Source organism: Amaranthus tricolor, chromosome 16, assembly GCF_026212465.1.
Source record: "Amaranthus tricolor cultivar Red isolate AtriRed21 chromosome 16, ASM2621246v1, whole genome shotgun sequence".
In the NCBI taxonomy this organism is placed as follows: Eukaryota; Viridiplantae; Streptophyta; class Magnoliopsida; order Caryophyllales; family Amaranthaceae; genus Amaranthus; species Amaranthus tricolor.
In genome coordinates this window covers 3,222,727-3,236,778 of record NC_080062.1, presented here as the reverse complement: position 1 = coordinate 3,236,778, position 14,052 = coordinate 3,222,727, and the positions used below count along the sequence as shown (strand labels likewise).

At 28.7% G+C, this 14,052-nt stretch overlaps 1 protein-coding gene across 2 annotated transcripts; it reads left to right on the top strand.

Annotated features, from left to right (window-relative positions):
* Positions 1-912: 912 nt before the first annotated feature.
* On the top strand, positions 913-6,837 carry LOC130802944 (ribulose bisphosphate carboxylase/oxygenase activase, chloroplastic). Of its 2 annotated transcripts, none has more exons than XM_057667072.1 (7): positions 913-1,230; positions 3,626-3,945; positions 4,348-4,453; positions 4,949-5,034; positions 5,121-5,593; positions 5,818-6,099; positions 6,591-6,837. In XM_057667072.1, exons 1-7 carry the CDS (start codon positions 1,186-1,188, stop codon positions 6,710-6,712), a joined length of 1,434 nt encoding a protein of 477 aa, XP_057523055.1. In that variant the 5' UTR covers positions 913-1,185; the 3' UTR covers positions 6,713-6,837. The 2 variants fall into 2 exon arrangements, with proteins under 2 accessions (XP_057523055.1, XP_057523056.1); XM_057667073.1 differs by having other exon boundaries at positions 5,818-6,120; positions 6,591-6,729.
* The last annotated feature ends 7,215 nt before the right edge of the window (positions 6,838-14,052 follow it).

Genomic DNA, 14,052 nt, shown 5'->3' with positions numbered 1-14,052 from the left:
CAAACTCTGATCATAGTTTTCAATGAGCAGGGTGCGCTGGGTACGATGATGATGATTTATATACATTTATGAGTAAGAGTTTCTCTTTCATATTTTCTTTATATATTCACAAATTTTTGAGTGAAACGGTTTCACCATAAGACGTTCTCCATACATAAATTGAATAGGACAACTAAAATACAATAATTAGAATATGAACTCCTTATTTTGAAGTTGTCTAATTAAGAGACGGTCTCGCACAAAAATACCTTATATTTTTGTATGCTACTTGTCGAAAGTGAAAGTTATTTTTAAAATCCATTATCGCTTGAAAACTTCTATGTTTTATGTTATCTAATATCTATCAATATCTCTTTCCCTTTAATTCTTCTCTCATTTTCAACATAATGCTTAGATTGTAACCCTTTTGTCAATGAGCCTCACACGTACATCCTCTCAAATTCCTTTCAAGTTTTTGGTGGCTAATTGGTTATCTTATTCATCGAGAAGTTCCCATAAATTAGGAAAAAAAAAAAAACCAATTACAAAATAAAAATGCTGAAGAATGACAAAAATTCATTCTTATGGAGTCTTCACAAATTAAATTATTTTAGTGAATAATAGTTGATTACATAGTAATATTTACCTAATTTAAATTTTAATTATTTAATAATTAAAGCTAAATAAGATTTGATATTTATATATTTCATACTCATAGTTTCGTAAATTGCACAAGTTTTTATACTAATATTTAATAATTGTATTAGTTGAGTTATACAACTCACACTGAAATTGTTTTGAATTGTGTTTTACACATGACTAATTAATCATATGGATGTGAAATATAAGATTTGTGGACAAGAAATGAATGAGAAAATAGGCAAAACCAAAAGAGAAGGTGGTAGTGATAAAATTAAAGTGAATAAGAAGTGAGATGAATTCCTAGCCTTAAGCCTCAAAGGGACTAAATTTTGGCTATGTAGTGATGAACAAATCAAATATCGCCACATGGCGGTAGTGTAATCTTGAATTTGTGGCAAGGATTGAAAATCCAATCTTCAAAAAAAAAAACACAATATCATAACTTGCTATAAGTCTTCCCATTTCATTTGTCTCACATTCCCTCAGGAATTCTCAAGAGCTTTCATAACATAATCCCCTTCACTTACTCTTTAGCGTTGTTTGGATCTCTACCGTTGGATTGAAATGGCTACTGCTATCTCAACCCTTGGAGCTGCCAACAAGGCACTTGTAAGTGCTTATTACTCGATCTGTCCCTTTGAATCTGTACCCTTACTTTTTTTAGTCGTCTGTTGAGTTTGTAACATTTTCGTTAATGAAATTGTTTTCACATGTTTTTGTTGTTTGATTTCATTTATACAATTCAAATGTTGACTACGACTCTTTAGTCTTTTATGATAACTTGTGTCCAGTTTAATTAATTAAAGGAATAAAGAGATAAAATTTTAGTATATATTAGGATTATATCTTTTATAACTTAGGACATGCATACTCTAAGATTTAGATTGTCATCTTGTTCATTTTCTAGGAATAAATAAACATGAATAATTAAGAAAGGAATATAGGGTTTATTCATGTTTTTGATTTTATAATTTCCAAACTTCATCAACATCCAAACTTTTAGGCTTGGTTTATACTTTTGGTTAGCCCTAATATTTAAGTTAAACAAGAAATACAAACTTGTTTAATCATAATGCAACTAAATAACTTTCACCAAAGTTTTTTTTTTTAATTAATTTGAGGGTTATTTATATATATAACCTTGATAATATTATTGTTATAATAATAGGGTTGTTTTTATTGAATTTAATAACATAATTAAGAAATTTATATGATTGAATGAGATATTTTAGTATTTATTATTATCCAAAAATTTTAAAAAAAGTTAAAACTCTTAGTCTAATCATTAAACCAACAAGAAATGATTCATAACAAAAATATTTTGTAAATTGAAGATAAAACTATATAGAATTACTAAATTAAAGTGGACCATAAGGATAGATATTAGATACATAACAACATTACTAGTGCATATGTGGGTGAACTTGTGCCATATATTGTAAAAGGAAAGATATATTTTAGTAGAATAGATAAGAACCTTTTTTATCATGAACCCTGTTTTACAACTTAGCAATCTCTTCAAGGTCATAAATTTGAAATTGTTTATGTAAGAGAAGTGCATATTTGTTGAGTTATATCATATAATATCCCAAATAACACTATATTATTATTTCAAAAATAACTCTAATAATTATCTTATACTCCCTCTTATTCACCTTAGTGGTTCCATTTGACTTTTCACGGATTTTAAGGAGAGTCAAAAGTGGGACCCTAAAGGTAGAAAAGAGAGTGGTATTATGGGTTTTTTAATGTAAGGAAGGAAAATTAGTATGGGTAATGGAGGGTATAATTGAAAATAGGATAAAGTTAATAAGGGCATAAAAGTCAAAAATCCATATCAAAAATAGAAATGGGATAATTAAGGTGACTTGACCATAAAAGTAAATGGGACACATGAGCTGAATAGGAGGGAGTATAATTTATCACACTCCTTTTTACAAGAGTCTTTTGAGTTAATAGTGCGAATACAACGTACTCATGTTATTCACATAGATAGTGAAAATTTTTCTATTTAAAATGACTGGTAGATAAAGTTAAAATTCATAACTTTTTGTCATGTTCACTCTGATACCATATCGATAGAATTAACTCAATTAAAAGATTAAGTTGGTAGTTAAAAGTCCAAAATATATAATACATACTATCACGCTAAGTCTAATTGTTGGATTATAGCAAACAAGGTGAAAATATCCAAAATGGATTATATTTATAAAGACATATAATTTATTTTAGAAAAATACTTATAGATTTATTATATGATTATATTCCAAAAGATAAAATTAGTTTGACATTATTTCAGATAAAAGAGTTTTGAAATATAGGATTATTTACAAATTAAATTATCAATTAAGTGATGACTATTCAAGAAAATACCAATAAATAAAAGGAGAGAATTCAAACTTATCTTATTTGATTAAAAACATTTCAGTACACAATAATGACAATGGAGTTGGACTAGTACATGCAAAATCAATGGTCACCCATAATAATGTTGCATATTAGAATATTATATAGGACAATATTTGTTTTCGTTTCATCATACATACTTGTTATACTTTTCTTATTTAACCGTTTCAAATTACTTATTAAGTTCTATTTTTGAAAAAGTAAATATATAAATATCTATTTTGGCTTTCTTTTTTTCCTACCCCATACCTCATAATCCTCATTAACTTTTACACTTATCTTTTGAGGAATTATAATGGTCTTTTTGACACAAAAATACTCATTTCTTAATTATTGTGCAAAGCCCTTGTGTAACAATAAAACTGAATAGAGGAAGTATTTCAAAAATTAACACTAATTGATGACAAAAAATGTTAAAAGCCCATTCAAATTAAAAGTACCCCAACTAAGTCTAATTGTTTGATGTATGTGCCCTTGTGTAACGGGTAAAACAAAACGGATAAAGAATCTCAAAAAATAACCCCAAATGGTGACAAAAAAATGTTAAAAGCCCATTGAAAGTAGCCCAACTAAGTGAATTTGTGTGATGTATGTGCAGTTGAGCTTGAATGGCTCAAATGTAGGAGCAACAGTCCCAACATCAGCATTCATGGGGTGCAGCTTAAAGAAGCACAACAATGTGAGATTCCCAAGCAGCTCCAGGGCTTCTTCCATGACTATCAAAGCTGCTGACTACGACGAGCAAAAGCAAACCAGCAAGGACAGATGGGCTCATTTGGCCACCGATCAGTCTGACGATCAGCTCGACATTCGTCGTGGTAAGGGTGCTGTCGACTCGCTCTTCCAAGCACCGGCCGATATGGGTACTCATGTTGTTGTTCAGTCTAGCTGGGAATATGAAAGTTCTGGACTTAAAAAGTATGTCATTAACTTTTACTCATTCTTGTAAGCGTACATAACATATTCTAGGGTATCAACCATCAGTTTAAGCTTTTGGCTGAGTTGATTTCTTAACATGTTATCAGAAGTCAGCATGATAAGAGGTCATGGGCTTAAATCTCAATCACCCCTCATTTAAAGTGGAATGTTCAGCGTTAGATATGAGGAGAGTTTGAACTGAATTTACACTTCTAGCTCAAAGGGCTTTCTGTGAGTGTGTTAGAGTACAAAATATATCCTGAAGCCTCTATCATCAGCTTAAGCTTTAGATTGAGTTGGTTTCTTGACGATTCTAATAATATACTATTATGTGTGTATGTTGGTAGTTTAGGTTAGACTAATTTCAAGTAAATGATTTATGGGTTTGTGAATTGTGTTTAGGTACAACTTGGACAACATGTTGGGTGATTTCTACATTGCTCCTGCTTTCATGGACAAGCTTGTTGTTCACATTACCAAGAACTTCTTGAACTTGCCCAACATCAAGGTATACATTTACTAATTTTCGTTACAGGGCAATGTACAAGAACTGCTTTCATGTGTAAAGTGTCCGACTGCACAGTGCTCTAAACGTTAAAGGTGTCTTTTATACTACTATGTCCCATTGTGATAACATCAAATTGGTTTGGTGTGGTTTTAAGGAAAGTATAGGACGTTATTTTAGACTTTTAGCGTAATAAATTTAGTATTTGATGAAGGGAGAGATTTGTTATTAAAAGAGGGTATAAATGTGTGAATGAGATTAAAATATGGTGGTAATTGGTAAAGTGTATTTCCAAAAAAGAAAATAAAGAAAAAGGGTAGAACAATTGAAAAGAGAAAATAAAACAATCTAAGAGGAATAACAATTCTATTACTTGATTTTAGGCCTAAATTTGCAAAAATGAATGTGAAATAAATAGGGATTCAACGACTTATTGTGAGTTTTTACTCCAAGTTGAGTTAATAATAATATGTTAATTTTCATGGATGTTGTGATTAGGTTCCACTTATCTTGGGCATTTGGGGAGGAAAAGGTCAAGGAAAATCCTTCCAATGTGAGCTTGTGTTTGCCAAGATGGGAATTAAGTAAGTCCTTAATAAACTCCTTTCATTAATTCCTTTAATTTGTGATGCTAATCTTATAAAATTACTCTAATAACTTTGTTTAACAGCCCAATCATGATGAGTGCTGGAGAATTAGAAAGTGGAAATGCCGGAGAGCCTGCTAAATTGATTAGGCAAAGGTATAGAGAGGCTGCAGACATCATTGCCAAGGGTAAAATGTGTGCACTCTTCATCAACGATCTCGACGCTGGTGCTGGACGTCTTGGTGGAACCACCCAATACACCGTTAACAACCAAATGGTTAACGCCACCCTCATGAACATCGCTGACAACCCAACCAACGTCCAACTTCCGGGTATGTACAACAAGCAAGAGAATGCCCGTGTCCCCATCATTGTCACCGGTAACGATTTCTCCACCTTGTACGCTCCCCTTATTCGTGATGGTCGTATGGAGAAATTCTACTGGGCTCCAACCCGTGAGGACCGTATTGGTGTCTGCACCGGTATCTTCAGGACTGACAACGTCCCTAAGGAGCACATTGTCAAGCTTGTTGACTCTTTTCCTGGCCAATCCATTGGTATGACTAACAGTCTAATACATGTGTTTCGATCTTTTAGTTTGCAAACTTGTGAATATACTAATTTAGTCCTTATTAACAAAATATACATTAAGATTGATTGATAAATAGTGCTAAAAAGTAAATAAAAACTTAGTAGTGAAATAGAAGTATAAATTTTATTGCTCTGATATCATATTGAATAAAACTAGTGTTATAACATAGGTGATGGTTTAAAAATGTAGACTTTTTCGGCGCCTTGAGGGCACGTGTATACGACGATGAAGTAAGAAAGTGGGTGTCCGGAGTAGGAATTGAAGCAATTGGAAAGAAGCTCGTCAACTCAAGGGAAGGACCACCAACCTTTGAGCAACCAAAGATGACCATTGAGAAGTTGATGGAGTACGGAAACATGTTGGTGCAAGAACAAGAGAATGTGAAGAGAGTCCAACTTGCTGACAAGTACTTAAGCGAAGCTGCTCTTGGTGATGCTAACAAAGATGCCATTGAAAGTGGAAGTTTCTTCGGTTAAGTGTCCTAACTTTGAGGTTTGCTCTCTTAAGAATATACAGCAAAAACAAGGTAAAGATATATAGGGAAATTTCATGTCGTAATTCTAAATTTTCGACTATTCTAAATGGTAGACGAACATTCTTTTAATTCGTATGGTGATCATGAGATTTTAACTTTATCACTTCGTGGTAGACAAAATGTTAAATTAAGTACTCATTTCGAACAGATTTTCAAAAAAGTGTCTCTCTTAAGGGTGATCGAGATGTTTGTTTTTATGAAAAAAAAAGTCGTTATGATGAATAATAATAACGTAAATTTAACAGAAACCATAACTTTTTTTCCACCAAATGGATAAGCTAGAAGTTTATAGTCACCACGCGGATTTAAAAAAGTTATTTGTCCAAGTAAAAAAGTCAAAATTTCGGAGTTACCACGTGGAATTTCCCAAATATATTATGTAGTACTATAAATTTCTAAAAAGAAATATTGTTTTTGATGCAATCAGGTGGCCAAGCAGCTGCTCAACAAGGTAAAATACCAGTTCCTGAAGGTTGTACTGACCCAAATGCAGCAAATTTCGACCCAACTGCAAGGAGTGATGATGGGAGCTGCACATACACTTTCTAGGCTGTTTTTTGTTTCTATTTGTTGTGTTGTTAATTAGTTTAATTAATGAGAAAAGGGGAACAATTTTAAGTTTGCCTTTATGAAATGGAAAGATTATAATAATAATAATTATTATTATTCCATCATACATCGTTTTATGGTTTGTTAGTGATTATTTTCATGTAATTTGTCTTAGCATTCACCATCTTGTCCTTCAATTTGTAAAATGGATTATTTGGGTTTTCTTAAATACCCTTTTCTCTTTATTATCTTGTCTATTTTTTTTCATGTCTATTTTTTAGGCCTTATTCTAAATAAAGTAGTCTTAGTGTTATTGTGTTACATTGTGGGTAATTTTTTTTGAAAAATATTACATGTAAATAAGGAATATAATAGAAAAATTTATTGTCGATTTTGAGTGCTACTTAAAAAGTGCGACGAATAAAAGCTCGCACAAAACAAAAGAAAGAGAAAAACTATCTTTTATTGCAAATGATGACATTTATGATTTATGTACATCATATATAATTTAGTATTATTCTTATGACAAAAAATGTTATATTTTTCTTGATTTATATACACCATGGATTGTCATACTTTTTTCACCTAAAACCCTAAAAAATTGCACTACACTAATGTTTTAAAGAATTTCAAAAGTAATCACATTTTTTTGGGATATTTTTATATACTTATCTTTTTAAAGAATTTCGAAAATAATCACTTCAACCAAAATTGAATATCACCTGGGTCAATCTAAAATAACCCGTATATAAAAATCAATCAATATATTTACACATACATATGAAATGAAATTAACTTGATCTGAATTAATATAAGACACATCTCTAATTTTATTTGCTCACTAATAAGCTAAAAATTGGGAGACAAAACAAGTAATTACATTACCGACACACTAAGGATGTATCCTATACAAGTTTTAATACATGTTGGCTTAGAAAAAAAAAAACAAAAAAACAATAATTATATTAAAAGTGATTTCATTATCTTGTAATGTAACTAAAAATCTAATACATACCACACATTACTTCAAGCTAACTACCACAAGACAAGCTATATGAACCACAATTATTATCCTCTAAACACTAACCACACAAATGACAATATTTCCACACCTCAAAATAAATTCTTGAAATTAAAAATAAATAAAAGAAAATGATGAATGTAATTGTTGATAGAAACTAAATAGGGCAAAACAAAAGGCAACAACACCATCAAACCTTTACAAGGAGAAAATTAATTAGAAAGCTAAGTTTGGTAACAATTTTTATTGTGTTTGTATTTGTTAAGTTACTAGGAGAATAATGCATGAAGCACATTCTATAGCAAAAATATTTAAAGATATAAATTTTAACTAAAAATAATAAATGAGTAAATTTGATGAAAAAGACTAAGAAATCAAGCATTAATAGCATCAATATGTGATATTGATCTCTTAAGTTTTCTCAATTTTGCTCTACTAACTTAAAAAAATTATTAACTTATATATTTGAGGAAATAGAAACTCGTATAAAAGGCTAATAATATGTTTAACTTAAATTGTCGTGAGAGATGGACTCTCTAAGAGACGTATTAGATATATGGGCTAAATAGCCCAATTAATATAAATTAAAGAGAAAATAAATGTGAGCTTCTATTTTGAGGTCGTGTCTTTAAAAGACGGTCTCTTACAAGAGTAGTTGTATGTTTAAATATAGTACTCCGTTATTTCACAAAGTACATATTGAACCCACTATTTCCGAAACCAGCTAGTCTCTTGAGATTATCGTCTCTTTGAGAGACTTATCTCAAGCCCAACCCATTAAAGATTAATGCGTACTTACCGTATTCTTAATGTCTACTTATATTATTCTTAATACTTACTTTCTGAATCTTTAATGCCTACTTTCAATATCTTAAATGTCTATTTACATCATTTTTTAATGTCTACTTATAATATTTTATAAAATATATAATAGTCGGACCAATTATAAATAATCTCTCAACAAGATTTTTTGTTCCGAAACTGCAAAACAAATTGCTTGAACAAATTAATACAGCCTGCCAAAGGCCTCGTGGGCCTGAGCTTTGCTAAAATAGAAAATTTGAAATACATAAGAGAAAAAATAAAAAAAAAATTAATAAAATAAATTAAAATTTTAAACTTATTCTAAAAGCAAGCATGAAAATTTCAAATCTAAGATTTGGGGTTGTTCGCAGTTAGTAACTGCGAACAGGTCAAAAAAGACAAAATAACTGTTCGCAGTTAGTAACTGCGAACAGCTATTTTGACCTGTTTTTGTGCAGCATGCTGTTCGCAGTTACTAACTGCGAACAGCCCCAAACCTCAGGTTTAAAAATTTCACGCTTACTTTGAAATAAGTTTAAAACTTAGTTTATTTTGTTAATTTTTTTTATTTTTTCTCTTATGTATTTCAAATTTTCGCTAAATACGGGCTAAAGATTTTGGACTAAGGAATATCATCTTACTCAAACACAATACCAGCAAGTTGTGTATGAGAGTGCTTTACTATGAATCGAGTTTATATAATTAATTTATTTTCTAATTGATCATTTTAAAATATTATAATTAATTTATTTTCTAATTGATCATTTTAAAATATTGAAAGTAATTATGTTTATAAGTTTATAAGTGATAATTCTAGAACTATAAAAAATAATCACTTAAAAGACCGTCTCCTTTAAGAATTTGTATATTGTTATACGAGATTACTTTAAGACAATAAATGTACATTGGGCAAGTTAAATAGAAATAGTCTCACCGTAAAATCATCTCATTTTAAAATTTGTGACTACAATATGACTTGGTACCTCTCCAATAGGAAAGTTGACGGTATATACATACTTTAGTAAATCTTAATTAAGACCGTGTCATTATAAGATAGGTCTATACAAAAAGACTAAATTTAAAAAATGAGTATTTTAATATTTAAAATGGATGCTTTAACTAATTCATTTAGACTATAATTTAAACTTATCTCGTGGTGAAACCATCTTAAAGGAAAACTTGTGCATTTCTAATATTTAATGATGATAACATTTGTTTTGTTGCTTTTTATATTTGTAAAACTTTGACTTTTGTCTAATTAGTGAGATCGTCTTAAATTAGAATATGTTTACTTAGTATCCAAAGTAATGATCACTATTCACTAATTTAAAAATAAACTAATTGTATGAGTATGTCTGAAATTGAGATAGTCTCATATAAAACCGGTAGAATAAAATCTCGTGATGAGACCGTTTTGAATGAAAACTTGTGTGATAAAATTTGTTTTGTTGCTTTTTATATTTACATTTGTAGCACTTTGATTTTATGTACGAGAATTTTGTACTTAATATTCAAAGTGATTACTATTTACTAATCAAAAAATTAAATGATTATTTAAATAATTAGTCATATTTCATATTGAGACAGTCTTATACAAATAAACTTTTAGTTTTGAAAAAAATAAAAACATGATCCATACATGTCGTATAGAGTTTGAAGAAGCAAGCTAAGCAACGATTATTGACCAAAATATGTGGGAATATCTCTAATTTCTTTTTAAAAGAGAAATTGATTAGTCAACTGTAATGATTTTATAATGGATTATTCATTATTTTTATAGTGGAAAGTGGAAACTAGTGGTAGTGATCTACGTGTGCTGTTAGTCGTTGAATATATGAGCTGATATTCATATTGATAATAATAAGTCAACGATAAGTATAAATTTATTAAGCAAGAAAATAATGGACTACCTGATTCGTACGTTTTCGTGCCACCTAGGAAGAAAAACAGAATAAAATAAATCTTTTTAAAAAAAATCTTCGAAAAATTTTAATTTCTAATATAAGTATATCTGTGTCCGAGCCTAAAATTAGTTTTTTCGTTGTTACTAACTGCGAATAAGAGAAAAAGAATTACCATGACTTTGTTTACTGTTACTAATAGCGAACAAATAAAATAAAATGTCATAACGTTTGAAGGGACAAAAAACAATAAACAACTATATGTTTGTTGTAATGAACAATAAACAAACAATATTTTTATTTTTATTTTTTTGTTCTTTTGATCTCATGACTCTATCTTACATATAGATATAGTTAAGAATTGAATTTTCGTAAGAATTTGAACTAAAAATACTATGAATTTGATTAAAATAGGTACTTAATGCTTAATCGTGTATCATCATCATCTTACTCAGTGTCTCCCGCTCATAGAAAACTAAGGACAGGGTCTGGGGAGGAAAAGACGGCGGCAACTCATACCCATAAAAGAGAGCGCGGCTAAAGGAGCCCTCCGGCTCGAGGAAGATAAAGAGAGGTAGATACACGTGAAAGATAACTTAAAAACCTATAAATAAATAAAAGAAGAACCCACTATAAAAAGAAAACAAAAAACTAAAAAAAAGGAAACGAGAAAAGTAAGAGGTTAAGGACACTAAAAGATACACTAAGAGAACAACAGTAAAATGGTTAATCATACATCTAATATAAAACTTTGACTAATAATTCTATAGTGCTCTTAAAAACACACACCAAAAAAAAAAGAGAAACCCTACCTTTACTATGAAGCTAAATAAAGTGGGTTCTTATTGCTTAATTAAAACGCTAGACCATAATCATTCATGTTATTTAAATGTACATAAATGTTGATAATTTGGGTTAGATGATGATCTAATTATAAAATATAAAGGAGTATTTGTTATTGGTGAGTTAGATTTCATTTTTTTTGGTTTTATTAGTAATAGGTAGTTTACCCAGTTATTAAATGTAGCTAAGTTAAAAAAATACTTGCTTTGTTCCATAGTTTTTTCTATTTATATAAGTACAAAACTTGTGCAAATTAAGGTAATAATTGTAATTTGTTCGAAAAATAAAAGAAATAAAATAAGTGATGGAATGAAAAATTATATTAATACATAAATAAAAATTAAAAAATATATAAATTATAATAAAAATAAAATTATAGCAAAATTTTTAAAAATAATAATATAGCAAAACTCGTAAATCAGATAAAATAATAAGAAATGCTTTAATAAGTGAAAACGACGCAAGTGTAAGGCGAGGGATGCTAGAAAAATGGTCAAATAATTGAGGTGACATAGAGACAAGCAATCTCGTTGCTTTTCTTAAAAAATCACAATAATAATTCTTTATGCATATTATAAGCTAATTAATCAAATAGAAGTAGAATACTATGATAATGTGAGATGAATCATTTTATTAATGTGTGTCTTATATTCACATCATTCTTAATAATGATTAACTATACTTTATTGATGGAGTACAAATTTCAAATTAAAACATAGAGTATATTCCATCAATACATACAGTATATAATATATTTTGAATTTTATTTATCAATTTAATTATTAAATATTTTGAATTTTATTTATCAATTTAATTATTAAATTCTTAGTTGATGTGATTCTTTACTATAATATCAGAAGTCAATGTGATCCAAATTTAAAAGACTTTGAAATACTTTTATGTGAGAAAGCATAATAGTGTATATAAAATATTCGAAAATTTTATATCTAGACCATGAGTTTTTGGCTTTTAATATGGTGTACAAACCTTTATCTGCATGCTGAGTTTAAGCTTTAAAATTTTGTCTTCAATAATTGAAAATGAGTAACTTAATTAATTTTAGTATGTAGATTAAATTAACGTGTATGGAATAATTATTACTTTGAAGTTTTAATTATTAAATAACACAAGTCAAATTATCATAGTAGTTGAGAAATTTTTTTTTATTTTATTTTTGTAATAGAAATTTAATTCTTATCATTACGTACTAAAAAAATAAATTTATTCTCTAGCTTATTTTTTGGGTTGGAATAAAAAAAGTTAGAGATTTCTATATTTTGATTATCAAAATTTATGAGAATTAACCTGCTAAATGCAAATAAAATTCATCATATATAGAAAAATGTAAATAAAAAAAGATAAGAAAACTTTTAAAAGTTTAAACAAAGGCAACGATTATTGACCAAAATTTGTGTGTATGACTCTCATTTCCTAATATACAAGAAATTAATTGGTCAACTTTCGTGATCATATAATTATTTATAAATTTATATATTTATTGACCAAATGCACATAATCATTTCAAAACAGAGAAAGTATAATGAGGCGATATAATTGTAAGTCAAAGATACATTTTTAATAATGGGCCATTATGGTTGTAAGTCAACGATGAAACCAATGAATCAACTAGTTAATCGACTTATATAAATAAATATATGCCTTCATGATCATCCTCCACTATTAATATGAATCAATAGACTATTTAGTCGCATTATTTTTAATGGGTTAAAATAGTTTTCATAAATCTTTGGACGATCTAATAGTTAAAAAGATAATTATAGGGTACAAAAAGGAAAATATTAGAAAGAGTAAATAAGCTATTTTATAATAATTTAGAGGGCTCTAAATTAATTAAGAAAATATAAAAAATTTTAATCACTAATTTGGATAAAATGAAGAAGTAATTCCATCATAAGAGTAGTTTTGGATACAACATTAATTCATTATATATTATGGCAAGTAGGTTTTCGCTTAAATGAGATTTGATGACTCAAATTTTCATATTTATCGTTGTAGTAACAGATAAAATTTTTTTCAAGTAGGTCAAATAATCCTGTTCTAAACTTAAATCCTTATGGTCTGAAAAAATTGGCCTAAAATTGTTTTTAATCTAGTGATTCATACTTTATTATTATTTCCACATCCTAAAGTCTAATTAAGTTTAAATAAGTTTATAAATTGAGGGTAAATCTAAAGTGGATAAAAATAATTATAAAATAAGTCTAACATGAGTCTACAATAGATTATGGGTTGTGTCATCAATTGAGTTTTGGGTGGCTTAAGGTCTAGAAAGGATCTAGGTCGGATTAAATTCTCAAGAATTTATATTCAAATTCATTTATTTATTCAAATATAAATATAAACGTAAATCTACTTCATATGAAAAAATTAAATGAATTTGAGAACGTTCAATAGAATCAATAAACTCGAGTCATAATCATCCTTAAAGAGGGGGTATTTGGCAAATTAGCTTATTGAGCAATTTAACTTATTTTGATATAAATAAAGCGTTGAGTGGTCAAACCAGCTAATAGTAGTATTTGCTGAATTAGCTGGTTAAAATAGCTTATTGAGACGAATAAGTTGTTTTTGAACAAGCTACTTATAGCAGCGGATTCAAAATCAGCTGATCAAACCAAATAATAAATCAGCTAGTTAAATTAGCCACTATAATCAACTATTAGCAACCAAATATTAAATATTTGCCAAATATTTTGAAAGTATTTGTATCTTAAAATGGATAAAGAATTATATTTGTTGAGCATTCCTAT

Excerpts from the sequence above, each read along its gene's own strand:
- LOC130802944 (XM_057667072.1), top strand. The coding sequence starts at position 1,186 with ATGGCTACTGCTATCTCAACCCTTGGAGCTGCCAACAAGGCACTT. Across the intron at positions 4,454-4,948 it reads TGAACTTGCCCAACATCAAG|GTTCCACTTATCTTGGGCAT; the intron begins GTATACATTTAC and ends TGTTGTGATTAG. Across the intron at positions 5,594-5,817 it reads TTTTCCTGGCCAATCCATTG|ACTTTTTCGGCGCCTTGAGG; the intron begins GTATGACTAACA and ends TTAAAAATGTAG.